At 38.4% G+C, this 15,432-nt stretch overlaps 1 protein-coding gene across 4 annotated transcripts in view; it reads left to right on the forward strand.

Annotated features, from left to right (window-relative positions):
* The window catches only part of ccdc88aa (coiled-coil domain containing 88Aa), a 30,812-nt gene extending 16,613 nt beyond the window's left edge, over window positions 1-14,199 (forward strand). Inside the window, exons 10-27 of one of the 4 annotated variants that reach the window (XM_084129569.1) lie at window positions 332-490; window positions 902-1,048; window positions 1,169-1,316; window positions 1,575-2,179; window positions 2,268-2,395; window positions 2,522-2,663; window positions 4,151-4,303; window positions 4,525-4,686; window positions 5,219-5,496; window positions 7,319-7,462; window positions 8,158-8,344; window positions 8,582-8,727; window positions 9,933-10,025; window positions 10,143-10,366; window positions 11,605-11,688; window positions 11,944-12,108; window positions 13,212-13,277; window positions 13,365-14,199. In XM_084129569.1, the coding sequence (XP_083985695.1) occupies window positions 332-490; window positions 902-1,048; window positions 1,169-1,316; window positions 1,575-2,179; window positions 2,268-2,395; window positions 2,522-2,663; window positions 4,151-4,303; window positions 4,525-4,686; window positions 5,219-5,496; window positions 7,319-7,462; window positions 8,158-8,344; window positions 8,582-8,727; window positions 9,933-10,025; window positions 10,143-10,366; window positions 11,605-11,688; window positions 11,944-12,108; window positions 13,212-13,277; window positions 13,365-14,074 (3,741 nt within the window). In that variant the 3' untranslated portion in view covers window positions 14,075-14,199. Of the gene's footprint in view, window positions 1-331; window positions 491-901; window positions 1,049-1,168; window positions 1,317-1,574; window positions 2,180-2,267; window positions 2,396-2,521; window positions 2,664-4,150; window positions 4,304-4,524; window positions 4,687-5,218; window positions 5,497-7,318; window positions 7,463-8,157; window positions 8,345-8,581; window positions 8,728-9,932; window positions 10,026-10,142; window positions 10,367-11,604; window positions 11,689-11,943; window positions 12,112-13,211; window positions 13,278-13,364 lie in introns of all 4 variants that reach the window. The other 3 variants (XM_084129568.1, XM_084129570.1, XM_084129571.1) reach the window with 3 other exon arrangements.
* Window positions 14,200-15,432: the final 1,233 nt, after the last annotated feature.

Below are 15,432 nucleotides of genomic sequence, written 5' to 3' on the forward strand. Positions count from 1 at the left end.
CTGGCCCTAATGCTGCTGCGCAACCTCTTTCCTGAAGGGAGAGTGGCAAACAGACCATTCTCCGGTTGGGAAAGGTCCCATAATGCAAGTTGCCCTCCTTCTGCATCTGGTGATGTAAATGTCACTTACAGTTGGCAAACTGTAATTGATAATTCTCTGGGCAGACTTAACTACCCGCTCTAGTACACCAAACTCTTTTATTTCAAAAGGTAAAGAAATGTCCAATTTAGTTGTGCTATACTTGTTTAAATATTGCTATGTTCTTTATTTTAATGTAATTTTTTTCTTCCTTGCTGCCTGTATCCTGTCTACGTTTGTCGGTCCGTGGCAGAACATGCAGCTGTTAACAGATGCACGAGCAGCAAGGATGTACCGTGACGAGCTGGATGCGATGAAAGAGAGAGCCATCAGAGCAGACAAACTGGAGAGTGAAGTGGCTCGCTACAGAGATAAACTTCACAACATGAACTTTTACAAAACAAAACTGGAGGTGTGTATAGAAGAATGTTATGTGTGCGTTTTTGAAAGAAGGCTCTTGTGCTCACCAAGGCTGCATTTATTTGATCAAAAATACAGTGAAAACCTTAATATCGTGCAATATTATTACAATTTAAAATAATTTAAAACATTTTATAATGTCATTTATTCCTGGCAAAGCTGAATTTTCAGCAGCCATTGCTCCAGTCTTCGGTTTCATTGATTCAGAAATCATTCTAACATGCTGATTTGGTGTTCAAAACACATACATTGAATGAATTTCCAGGATTCTTTGTTGAATGTTAAGTTTAAAAGAACAGCATTTATTTAAAATCTTACTGAAAAAAATCTGACTCCAGATTTTTGAACAGTAGTGTTATATGCATGAGAAACCTCACCTTAACTTTCTTTTTGGCATTGACAGGAGCTTAAGGAGGATAATCAGGTGTTGATGGAAAGCAAGGCCATGCTGGAGGAACAGCTACAGAGCATCAAAGCACGATCTGACAAACTGCACCATCTGGAGAAACACAACCTCCTACTAGAGGCAAAACTTCATGACATTGAAGAGGTGAGGAAAATTATACCCATTAAAAGGATCTGCTGCAACATTACTTTGTACCCTTTTCTCTTTTTGCCACTCCAAGTTGTTTTCTTATTGTGCTTGACCTGGCTGTCTTATCTGTTTTAGGAAAGAACTGTGGACAGGAGACGAATAGAGGAGCTGCTGGAAAGGAACATCATATTGGAGCTCTCTCAGAAAAGAAGTATGGAGGAATCACAACGCTTGGGCTGGGAGCTAGAACTCGCCAAGGATCCTCAACAGAATTCAGGAACAGGTATATGTATATATTAGCACTGCAATTTAACATGAGGCATATTAAAAATGTGATGCTCGTCGACCATTGTGCCATTGAATAAGTCACCATATGTTACTCAAAACCTTGCTTTGAAATGAACATATTGATAGAAACATAGAAGCATATACATATATGATAGATTGCAAAAAATGTATTCCACTTCCATCTCATTGATCATTTGACAGGTAATAAATGAACTTAAACTTGAATAAACCTAAAATGTGTTTATGATTTTAGAGCTGAAGTCTTTGGGCCAGGAGGTAACTGAAAATACACGTAGCAGATTGCTAAAACTGGAGAAAGAGAACCAGAGGTTGTTGAAGTCCCTGGAAGAACTTCAAGGTACCAGTCACCCATTGAATGAGTTTATTTCTAAATCTAAACATATTGAGGAACATTGGAGGATCAGCAATCAGTCCCTTGACACAGAAAATCTGCATGCATCCATGGAAAATAATAACAGCAATCTACATTGTCTTGAAGTAGAGATCCATGAATTGGAGATGAAGAACCAGAGTCTTCAAGTCAATGCAAATCAAAACCAAGGTCAAGTAGATATAGAAAACAAAGGTCTAGTGCATGAGAATGGACATTTGGAGCAAGACAGGAGTTGTCTGGAGAAGGAGAATCGGAGATTGCTGCAGCAAGTGAAGATCCAGGAGGCCTCGTTGGATAGTAGCAGTTTGAAGTTGGCGGTTCTAGAGAAGGAGAACCGTACCCTGGTTAAAAAGACTACCTGTCTCAGTGAGGCCTGTGTCAAGAACAAAGAACTAGAGATGGAAAACCAGGAGCTGATTCAGCAGGCTGGAGTGGACAAGAGGATGCTGGTGACATTAAGAGAGGTTACCACTGCAATGAATGCTTTGTAGATTATTATGCTTTCTCAATGTTTTCTTACTTTTCTTAATTTTACTATTTTCTGCTCTAAAGGAGCTGCTGGACCAGAGGCTGAAATTGCAACAGAAAGAATCTGATCTTGAGAAATTGACTTATGAGCTGGAGAGGATAAAGATAAACCAGGAGACACGAATGGGAGATCACGAGGCTGTAGACCAGGGGTATCCAGACATTCACTTAATATTCAATCAAGCCCAAGGTAATACTTTTAAATGTCAGATTCCTTTTTAGACATGTCTAATGGCCAACTCTGTCTTTTTCTCCCTCACTCTCTCTTCCACGCTCAGTCAGTGTAAGCAGTTGGAGTCAGAGCTGGAGTCTTCTCTAATGAAATCCCTGAAGATTAAAAAAGAGAGAATGGCTGCCCTGGAGGCTCGTCTGCAGGAATCGGCCAAGATAAACCAGCAACTACGACGGGATCTCAAAACTGTGAGTCAATGCCAGGTCCAAAGTTTACCTGCTAGCCATTTTGCTAACATGCTTGAATGGGGAACCCAGCTAATAGGCAACGTTCTGGCAAGGTTCTTTCAAAGTTATGAGCAAACGTTCTTTCAGTAATGTTAATAAAACATTTGTTATTTGTTAACAATGTTTTCTGGTCTTTAATAATATTCACAAAACTTTAGCACAAAAACATTATCTATACATGGTTCATGAAACATTTTGGTTGGACATCTAACATTTTAAATGTTACTTCTTCAGGGAATATTTGACAGTAACATCCCCATGATGTTTGCAAAATGGAATGTTCCCTTATTGTTCGCAACCAAGAAAAAAATTTTTTTTTTAGACATTTTAGAGAATGTTTAAACTAGAGAACATTCAGAAATAATGTTTTCATAACTTAATGGGAACATTAGCAAAGTGTTGGAACATATTTGTTCGTTTGTTAGCTGGGAAAATCCAAAACCGTTTACCAAACTTATGTTTCACTTATTTTAAAACCAATAAAAATAAATATTTTAAAACCAGTTAGAATCTCAAATCAGGCTAAAAACTGTATATTTTGGTCCAGATAATGTACATGACTAGGACATGTGCATAATAAAAAAGACTAGGACATGTTTGCGCCAATATGGTCATTCATATTAATACAAAACATTACATTGCATTCAACGAATATATTAGCATTGCAACATGCCAGAGCATGATCGCTAACTGCTAAGTTATGATTCCAAACTAAAAACTGCCATGTTAAACTCATTCATTTATATATGATTGATCTGTCTCTAAAGTTGTGGTCACATTTACCATTGTTCAGCAAATTTTTCATGCGCGGGACAAATACAGTAATTTCAATAGTTCCGGGAGTCTCCCGCATGTCGATAGCGTCTCCCTGATGCCCGCAAATCAGTTAAAATCTCCCGGAACCTAGAGCGAGCGAGCAAGAGCGCGCGCGCGGCAGAGAGAGGGAGCGAGAGACCTTGCGTGTGTGTGCTAGTGTGCCTCACAAAGCGCATGTAAGGACCCAACCAATCAATTATCAGTGCGGGGGGCTTTTATCTATACTATCGAACCGAATTAATCCAACACTAACCCCCCCACCCCCCCACCCCGTTGGAGATTTCTTGACTCCCGGAAATGACTTTGTGTAGGTTGGGATGTCTGCAATAGGAATCCAAGCGATCAGTAACTCCATGTCAAGGCGAAAAAAATCCAGATACACATTAAATATTTCACATCTGGTTCAAGTTGGTCACAAGGATTGGGTGCGTTGACCAACAGAAAGCTGCTTGATTTGAAAGTGGCTTCTGTGTGTTCTTTTCATCATACATCACTACACTATTGACAATAGGCGATGGAACTTTTATGCTCTCGAAATTTGGCCAATTTCGCTAATGTGACCGCAGCTTAACAAGACTTTCTGTCTCCTTAGAATAAGAACAGTATGGTTTGTGATTGATGAACTGTTGCAGGTCAAACAGAACTATGAGGCATTGCTTCAGAGGGAGGAGGAGGAAAAGGCAGGACAATGCTCTCCGCCAGAGAGGCCATGGCACAGAGAGAGTCAGGAGGCCACGTGGGCATTGCTCAAGGTCAAAGATCGACTCATTGAGGTGGAGAGAAATGTGAGTCTCATGATGGAGGCAGTGTCCAGACCCACAGTCAACAGGGATTTTGGCATGAAATTATGTTTAATGCCTGCTATATATCTTTATAACTTTACAGCGTATTCATGATATACACTTTTTTTTGTCAGTACATGTTCTTTTAGAATCAAACAAGCATCAAGCTATATTGTGTGAGCTAGAGGAACTTGACATATCTTCCCTTGGTTTGTCTTGTACAGAATGCAACATTACAGGCTGAGAAACAGGCATTGCAAACACAACTGCAGACCTTGCAGGCGCAGTCAGATGGGTTGCAGGCACAAATAATTGCATTGCAACAACAGACGGCTTTCTTGCAGGAGAACAACACGGCACTGCAGACACACAATGCACAGCTGCAGGTAAGTCACAGTAAATTAGGAATGCTGCCTTATATGCGATATAGATATTATACAACTTTCTATTCATCAAAGAATGCTGAAAAAAGGATCACTGTTTCCACAAAAATATTAAGCAGCACAATTGTTTTCAGCATAAATAAGAAATGTAATAAGAATAATGATAAGAAATGTTTCTTAAGCACCAAATCGGCATATTAGAATGATTTCTAAAGGATCATGTGACACTGAAGACTGAAGTAATGATGCTGAAAATACAGCTTTGCCTCACAGGAATAAATTACATTATGAAATATAATAAAATAGAAAACAGTTATTTTAAATTGTAAAAATATTTCAAAATATTACTGTTTTATTGTATTTTTGATCAAATAAATGCAGCCTTAGTGAGCAGAAGAAACTTCTTTCAAAAACATTTAAAAATCTTACCAACCCCAACCGGTTGAATGCTATAATAAAAATATTAAAATATTAAAATATTAAGTGGAGACCATTTTAGATCTAATCAGTCATTGGGCTATCTTTGTCCTCCTAGGTAGAGAAGTCAACTTTATGTTCCCAGAATTCCTCTCTGATGGCTCATAATGAACGGCTTCAGCGGGAACGGCAGAGTTCTGAGGCTGAGAGGGAAGGTGCGATACGAGAGAGAGAAGATCTGCGCACGGTTAATGAACTTCTTCTCCGGGACCATGAGAGATTGAGCGTCCTGCACGAGAGACAGGCAGCAGAGTTGGAGGTGCTGTCCCACAGGTACTCAACAATGGAGAGCGGTCACCGAACCCTGGAGATAGAGCACAGATCACTGGAGGACAGGTTAGTACACATACCATGAGATGTCTTAAAGGGATAGTTCACCCAAAAATGAAAATGCTGTCATCATTTACTCTTCCTCAAGTTGTTCCAAACCTGTATGACTTTCTGTCTTCTGCTAAACACAAAAGAAGATATTTTAAAGAAGGTTGGTAATTAAACAGTTGCTGGTCCCCATTGACTTCCATAGTATTTTTTTTTCCTACTATGGAAGTCAATGGGGTCCATCAGTCGTTTGGTTACCGACTTTCTTCAAAATGTTATCTTAAAAAACATAGTATTCGAAAAACAGTCCCCGGATGACCTTCTACTTCGAGTGAGATTCTAAAGTGTACAGATGCAACTCATGCTGGAAGGTCACATGATAATGACAATATCGCAAGTGTAGTAAGTAGAATATATAGAATGTACGTAAGTTCAAATTCAAATGTAGATTACGTGAATGTAATCTGTAACCAGGAACATTGTAGCACATGAGAACCAAGGGGTGCGTCTCAATCAGCTCCCTAGTTCTGCTGTTGTTCATAAATACCAGTAGTGATATTGTATATCAAAGACGTTGTGATGTCGTTGGAAATAGAGCCATCATTTCCCCCAGGAAACAAGAACATACAAACTAAACATCCTAAGAACAGAAAGGATGTCTTCTTTCTGTCTTCTGCTAAACACAAAAGAAGATATTTTAAAGAAGGTTGGTAATTAAACAGTTGCTGGTCCCCATTGACTTCCATAGTATTTTTTTTTCCTACTATGGAAGTCAATGGGGTCCATCAGTCGTTTGGTTACCGACTTTCTTCAAAATATCTTCTTTTGTGTTCAGCAGAAGAAAGAAAGTCATACAGGTTTGGAACAACTTTTGGAAGAGTAAATGATGACAGCATTTTCATTTTTGGGTGAACTATCCCTTTAACAGTCCCAGGTTATGATACTCATTTGAAGTTCTGTATAACGATAACTTGAATGTGCAAGGCTTCTAGAGTGAACTGCTTCCAGGTAATTTAGACATACAAAAACAGTCCATTATTCTGCTTGATATTATCGCAACCATGTCACCCTGTAGCCCAAGACTGGTTGCCCACTGAAGCAACAGTTTTACTGTTTACTGCACTTTGTTATTCTTCTAGTTATTTACCCAGCTAACAGGAAACGTTCTCAGAACTTTGGCTAACGTTCTGGCAAGATTCTCTCAAAGTTATGAACAAACATTCTTTTAGTAACGTTAATAGAACGTTCATTTAAAGTTATCTGGTCTTCAATAACATTCTCAAGCACAAAAACATTATTTATACATCATTTATGGAATGTTTTTTTCTTTTCTGAAACATTTTAGATGGACTTTCGTCATTTTTTAAATGACACTATTTGTTTAAGAATGTTTAGAGAACATTTAAAAGTAACGTTCCCATAACGTTAGTAAAATAATGAAATGAAATGTTCCCTTAACGTTCGCGATAACCAAGAAAAATGTTATTTAAAACCTGACATTTTGAACATTCAAAGAAGATTCAGGAATAATTTTTCCATAACTTAATGGGAAGTTTAGCAAAACGGTCTATGCACATTTTTGTTAACTGGGTACCTATACCTGCTAATGAATCAGAAGTCTCTCCTACTTCTGTGTTGCAAAATAAGGTGGATAATGACACACAAAAGCATTAAATACATTTATTATTGCCTCTGTGACGCATGAAACTTTTTTACACGTGGTATATATATATATATATATATATATATATATATATATATATATGTGTGTGTGTATGTGTATGTTTAAATGCTGCTTTAGATGAGCAAGTGCCAGTCTATGACACGTTTACATCTACAGGTATAACACGCTACTTCAACAGCGCGCTCAGCTGGAGGGGTTAGAGAGAGCTCTTAGAGAAGAACAGCAGAAGATGCAGAATGAAATATCCACGAACAGGAACACAACAGCAGAGTGCCAAAGACTCCGAGACGAGAAAGACTGGTAAGTGATGTGTGTTTGTTTCCTTGGTGTAAACCAAGTTCCGAAAACAGCTGTCACATTAAATGTAAAGGGGCTCACTTGTGTCTAAATGGCAAACATTATCACTGCATCCGAAATCGAATACTTCCCTACTATATAATATTCAAAAAACAGTACGCCAACAGTATGTATGTAGTAGTATGTCCGAAAACATAGTATTCGAAAAACAGTCCCCGGATGACCTTCTACTTCGAGTGAGATTCTAAAGTGTACAGATGCAACTCATGCTGGAAGGTCACATGATAATGACAATATCGCAAGTGTAGTAAGTAGAATATATAGAATGTACATAAGTTCAAATTCAAATGTAGATTACGTGAATGTAATCTGTAACCAGGAACATTGTAGCACATGAGAACCAAGGGGTGCGTCTCAATCAGCTCCCTAGTTCTGCTATTGTTCATAAATACCAGTAGTGATATTGTACATCAAAGACGTTGTGATGTCGTTGGAAATAGAGCCATCATTTCCCCCAGGAAACAAGAACATACAAACTAAACATCCTAAGAACAGAAAGCATATGAAAACATGGTGAAAACAATGGTGACGTGGCTTGAAGGTTTTGGAAAACTCCTCCAGTCCTGGTTGTGTAGAGATAAATAAAGATCTCTTCTATTATTAGTGGCACCAAACATTGTGCTTTGCCCTCTGCCCAGGATGAATCAGACTTACCAGAAGCTGTTGGCAGAGAATGAGGGACTTCAGGTCGAGCACAAGAGCATGAAGAGCCAGTTGAACTCCAGCAAACTGGAGCAGACACAGCTGGAGTCAGAGCTGTCCAAACTCAAAGAGCAGAACCAGCAGCTGGAGATCGCCACTATAAAACTGACCAACCAGTGTGAGGTATATATCAGCCATTAGGCATCGCCATTCAAACAGAGCAGAATGTTTTTAGACCATTTTACTTCCATCTTTTACATACCTGCAGAACATATTGTCCAGGCTGGTTTATGCTGGTTAGTGCTGGTAGCAACTGGACAATGTCTTGCCATCATCCTAACTTTGTTGCTTCTTAAACAAAGCTACTGATTAAATAATTGAAGTCCTTGATGAATCACCTCCTTTTGCGCATCTGTTCAGTTGCTGACCCAACTGAAGGGGAACTTGGAGGAAGAGAACCGCCACTTGCTGGACCAGATCCACAGCCTGATGCTGCAGAACCGGACCCTGCTAGATCAGACTATGGAGAACAAGGACCTGTTCCATGTGGAACAGAGACAATATATGTGAGAAACATTTATTTGGTTGAAGTGTTCATGAATGCAGCGTAGAAGGCAGTTTGTTAATATTCTGGCAAATCTGCAAAGCAGTGATTATCAAATGATCAAGGTTATTTATGCTTAGGATAACCCAATAAAAAAAACTTTTTAATGGGGAGACAAAACAATTCCCATATCTTTTGTTGTTGACATTAATGTCTGTGCGTAATTCATGTGTCGCTTGGTTGAAGCCAATCAAATTACACAGATGCCAATATGCCAATTCGCCATTCCCTCATCCTAGAAAACCATAAACAAAACTATGCAAGGTCAAAAAATACAACCCAGACGACAATAAATATGGGTTGGCTTGCAGATAAACATGGTTTGTGCTGAACACTATATGATTTTTGTAGTGAATTAACAAGAGCATGAACCCATCGAAATTCAAGAGACATTTAGTAACCAGTATTGTAAATATTCCTATTCAGCATATGCCATGTGGACATTTTTTTTATTATTCTTCTACAATAAACAACATAATTAAATGTAAAATATGAGAATTTAAGAAAAACCCAACCCTCACTTTAGAGCAAATAAACTTAAATTTAACTGAAATAAAACTATTGCCAAGGCAACATTTCTAATTTTCATTTAGTTAATTTAGTTGATGTACTAAAATGACTAAAACTGAAATAAAAAATTAATGGAAACTCTACATATTCTTTATAAAAAACTAATAGAAATTACAAAAAAATAATACTAAATATTAAAATACTAATATTAAAACTAATACAAATTATGAAGGAAAAACAATAATAGCATCTATAAAACTATAATAGTAACACTAAAATAACACATATTCACACATTCTTGGAAAACGTGGATATATGAGGAAGCCTAATTTTAAAAGTGTGATTTCCAGAACTTGGATAGTCATGCAGATTAATAAAAATCTTAAAACACCTTGTGCAGTTTTTTCTAGTTATGTCAAGCTCTGAAACATTTTATTGGGTAGAATAAAATAATGTTAGATTTTATTATGTAGAATAAAAAAGTATTTGTAGAAATCCTTATCCAGTAAATCACAAACAACTTAAAAATTCACAGGGCCATTGGATATTGTTGTGAATGTGTACAGTTGGGTGTCAAAAGTGAAAAAGAACATTAGAGCACTGTACAGATGTTTATGGCATGTAAGCGCTATAATAACTTCACTGTTGTTTTGACAGAGACAAACTGAATGAACTCAGAAGGCAGAAGGAAAAGCTGGAGGAGAAAATCATGGATCAGTACAAGTTCTACGACCCATCGCCCCCTCGCAGGTACCGTCTCATTATGTGATGTTAAGAGAGGCTTTGTGTGTGTGTGTATAAAAATATCAAGATTATGTTTTTATTTATCATGTTTTCTGTCTTTCCTCAAACGGTTACTCAATAAAGACGGGGCAACTGGATAACGCTGAAGATGAGGAAGTTGATGAAGACGAGGGCTCGTGATCAGGAGCACGTTTGTTCTCCAACTCCCCAGCTCCGCTCCGAGTCATGCGAGGGTCTGGATGACCTGCGCTGCCATGACAACGGCTCCTTCGTGGGTTCCCAGGGCTCGGAGGAATCCGCTCCCAACTCCCCTAATGGTGACACCCTGTCCCCCAAGAGGAGCAGCAGTGAGTATCACCTCAGTTACACGAAACTGTCAGAGTCCAATCATCCCAGCCAGGAACATCCAGAAACAAGCCATTTAATCAAGTGCAAACCCTTCGTCCCAACATCCCAAGGTCAGGAGAGTGAGAACAGGATAGCATGGAGCGGCCAAGCAAAGGGTAGTAACTCACCCCCCAAATCACTTCTGCTGTTTAGAAAACTCCTCAACTTCTAAACCCAAAACCCATGGCGCCACAGAACACTTCGAGAGGAGTTACTCTAATTAAACATTTATGCAGTTATTTGATGTATGGTTCCTGATTCATTTCACATCTTTGGTCCTCCATTCTTTTTCCACACTGTTCAACACAAATATGTCGGTAACACTTTACAATAAGGTCTAATTTATTAACATTAGCTAATGCATGAGCTAATATAAACTAACAGTGATCTTTATATATATATATATATATATATATATACTGTATATATATATACAGTATATAGGGGTGTAACAATATATTGTCAAAATATATCCAAAAGTATCGTGGATAGTGACAATTTCACCCAAAATGAAAATTTCTGTGTGAAAAAAATTCAAGTTTACAGAGTTTTAGTGTCGGTACTACATTAAACTACTATATGTAATGTTGAATATAATGTATAATAATGCAATGGGGGAATATTTGTGGGTCCTGATAATGCTAAATGTCTGATGTTACCATATTTTTATTCTGGTGTCACTGTTGTCCTGTGCATTGGGTTACCAGCACCACATCCAAGCCTATTTATTTACACCCACAATGTAACACCAAATTTACCATTTTAATCAACAGTACATTTTTTGTTAACCTTTTATCATATGACTTGGAGTATCGCAAAAATGTCATATCATGAGTTCAGTATCATGATATGTACTGAATCGTGACATGAGGGTATTGTTACACCCCTAATATACACACACACACACACACACACACACACACACACACACACACACACACACATATATATATATATATATATATATATATATATATATATATATATATATGTATATGTATATAAGATTTAACAAAATGTCTTAACATTCCAAGTAAGTAGTAAAAAAAAAACATGTGACTGGTTGTTTTGTGATTTTTCATGTTCTTTCTTACACAAGAATTTCCTTCTTTCCTACGAAAACAGTCACAAACATTTGTATTGTCATGTTTTTCCTCCCTCATTTTCTGTCTTCATGTTTTCCATTGTGATGACCAAGTCTGCTCCCTGAAAAAGTTTCATGTTAAGCGTAACAAACCAAAGGATAAAGACAAAGTCAAGTCTCTCTTCCGCCGAGCTCTGTGTAAGACCTCTCACATCCTGTCTTTCCTGTAATGGCTGTGCCTTCCCTGTCATTGCTTTTTATTTTTACACATGATGCTTTAATGATCTTTGCATCAGCCATAATATTTTACCTATGATTAAAGCCTTTTATTCTTCAGAGAAAGAGAAAAGTATAATGCAAGATAAATGGTTTAACTCCCTTAAGACAAATGCTGCCTCGATGTCATCTCATGATGCCATCTTCATTTTCATCTCTTCTCATGTTTCATCTCAGCAATGAATGACCTGCTGCAAACAGAGGGATGTTCGGAGCAGGAAGATCAGCTAGAAGAGCAAATAATGCAGCACACCATTGCCATTTCAAAAAAACACTCCACATCATCATCATCATTTCAACCCTACTCTTCCATAGACAATCATACAACAATCCATAATCAAGGTTGTAAGTCAAAACTGTACATATAACATTGATATTTGCAGTTCATCGGCATTAATGGTGTTTGTGACAAGCCTCACTATTACTATTGCTCATACTTATTAGTGATCTAAACAAACTCAACCCTACCCCTAAAAGTATTTTGGTGCATAACTACTGCCACAAGTGATCAGACTTGCTTGTGAGAGCCAAGGGACAAAAATATCGTAAGACATAAGACCACATAGCAACATGCTAAAAAAACACTGCAAAGCAATACCCTGGCAATCACCAAAACAACCAAGCAACATTATAAAAACCACTCACCACATTTTTCTAACCAATAACACCTTATCACCATTTCACTGCTTTGGTGCTTCAATGCTTTGCAAAATAAAAGTCTCAAGTCATTATTCTTTGGATAGGTGTGTTTTAAGAGTAACTGGAATACAGTGCATGATTCTAGAGGATCTGAGGCCCTGTTTACACCTGGTATTAAGATGCGTTTTGGTCAATCGGATCACAAGTAGACGAGGGAGACATTCCTGTTTACACCTGGTGTTTTAATCCGTCTCTTTTGTCCACCTTCAACCACTTCTGTCTTGATTTCTTCGAGGGGAGGGTCTATGGGAGGGTAAATGTATGTTTTTTTTTTTTAAGATCTTTCAATCTAATGGATGAAATAAGCTAGCGAAATTTATATGAACTGAAAGGAGACGACAGAAAAACATGTAATGCAGCAGCTTTCGTTTCTGCGTGTTAAAAATCAGGAATGGTGAGAAAAAATTGTGCTTGGTATATTTTTCATCTTCAAACCGATATTGGTTCTCCAGCCGAGGTTTAAATCCCGTCTGTCTAGCGCTCTTCCCATAATGTTTACGCATTAGGTCAGGAGGCGGAGAGTAGATGGTCGTTTTCGGTTGTTCGAACGCATTCGCTACGTGAGCGTTTACACTACAAAAGCAACTAGCCCTGGAAGTGGTCGAAAGTGGAGAAGCTCAAAACGTTTTAGACCCCGTTTACACCTGTATTTAGCATCGTCCACTTGTAATCCAATCGACCAAAACGCATCTTAATACCTGGTGTAAACAGGGCCTAACTGTGTGTTTACACATTTGTCCCTTCAGGTAAAGATTTTCAAGGAGACACAATTCCACCAAGTCTTGCAAATGGCACAGAAAGCCAAGATCATGGTAAGAATTTATTGGTAGACCAAAAATAACTTTCTGAGAGTTTTATGATCCTGTTGAGCTATAACTTCCTCTAACTGACATGTTCAGCAGGCCTGAATGGCAAGTCGAGTCGTGCCCCGAGTGCGAGCAGTGGTGAGTTTAGCGTGAGCCTGGAGAACGAGGCCTGGTCCAGTGATAGCAGCACCCTTCCAGATCCATTCCCGTCCAACCGGCAACGATTCAGTGACTCGCTTTCACCAGCCCGGCCCAACCACGAGGAGCTCAGGCAGGGTTACTGCTCCTCTGGGAGTGCGGTACGGAGGTCCAGCAGTGGGAGATCCACTGGAGATCGTTCAGCACAAAAGCTGGACAAAGCAAACATTGGACTGTATAAAACTCAGAGCGTGCAAAGTACAGAGTCTGATCCTAAAACTGCTCTCGAGACGCAAGGGAAGTCCTCCTCTGTATCAGGGTGTTTGAACTGCTTTGCCACTCCAATGCGAAGCCCCAAATCAGGCCAGGCTCTGTCCACTTTACCCCGCGCTAGCTGTGTCATCTCCACATCTGAGGGCAACAGTCGCCGTGCCAGTGTCCTTAGCACAGTGTCAGTGGGATCGGTGTCAAGTAAGAACGCTGCTGATCCTCAAGTGATTCAACCTGACCACAGTGACGAGGTTTTAAAAGGAAGCCTTGCCTTGGAAGAGGAAGACCTCAAACCGGAGCACCTTTTTGATTCAGAATTCACCATAGATTCAGTCTTTACAAACACAATTTTCAGTGAGTCAAGTACCAGCCCAGCTAACAAAAATATGGTCTAAGAACGTTTTGCCTGAATGTTTTTGAAAACGTCATTTTTGAATGTAAAAAAAAAAAAAAAAAAAAAAAACGTTTTGTGAACGTTAAGGAAACATTCCATTTTATCAATTTGAAAACATTATGGGCAGAGGCGGCCTTTGCAATTCAGAGGCCTGTTTCAAAGAAACAGTCGTGGCCCCCACCCCCAGATTTGCAAAAACATTGTTTGCAATGCGACTTCAATTACTGTATATTTGTTATATTTACAATGTTAACTCATATTTCTCTCTTAATAGTCAGTTTATAAAGGCATTCTGTCTATTTAACCAAAACTATTGTTACAACCATGACTGAAAACAAAAACAGCATTCAATCTTTTTCCCTCAGTCCCTCAGCCAGTAGGTGGCGGCAAACCATTGTCTTAACTAGTTAGTCATTGAATCATTCAAACAATTCGTTCAAAACAGCTGATTCATTCAGTAACAAAAAAATTACTCTTGCTTGTGTGATATTGCTTATAAATATTAAAAACAAGAACTTATATGGAGACTTTTTTGCACCATATCTTGGTTTATGTACATTTATTACACTATAGTTTGTATTATATTACCTTAACACGAAATCCAGGGGGAGGAGTTGCATCCAGATCCAACTCCTCCCACCTTACATATACCTAAACCTACCCATCTCCACCCCCTGATCCCTAAACCCACCCCTAAACCTACCAATCTCCACCCCTTAGATCTGGATCCAACTCCGCCCCCTGGATCTCGTGTACTGCAGTGAGGTGCTACTGTACCTTTGCATCAAATTACTAGAAACTAGTTAACGCTGCTGTGAGGGTGTTTCTAATGCAGCAGCTTTGGGAGTGATGGTAAAAATTACATCCTTCTCTCTTCTGATCGCCGTTATCAATCTCCCTCTATTTTTTTCCTTTTTTTTTTTAAAGTTGTGAAAACACTATAATAGAGTTTTTCTTTTGCTATTTGAGCAAATGGGAACACAACAAATATGTGTAATGTAGTCTCTCATTCACAGCTATAGAAGTTTACCCAACTATGACCACTTCTGACCGCTTCTGAGAAACCCGGAAATGTGACAATCCAAACAATCCTTTTCTTTGAACAATCCTTAACTACGACTCTTAGTTTGTCTTGGTTTGGTTGACACTTAGGCCTATTTTTTTTTTTCCTTCCTTATTTTGTATCTCTTTTTTTCTTTCCTTTTTAAATGTATTTTGTATTGTTTGCATTTCATGTGTTAAATTATTCGATGTTCACTTTTTTTCAAATTACAAATTGCATGAAAGTAAAATAAAAAACAAAACAAATACAAGAGTCCCTCTGTGCATGTAGCTTCAAAACTGCTGTGGCTCATTTGT

Source organism: Abramis brama (assembly GCF_963993115.1).
Source record: "Abramis brama genome assembly, chromosome: 11".
In the NCBI taxonomy this organism is placed as follows: domain Eukaryota; kingdom Metazoa; phylum Chordata; class Actinopteri; order Cypriniformes; family Leuciscidae; genus Abramis; species Abramis brama.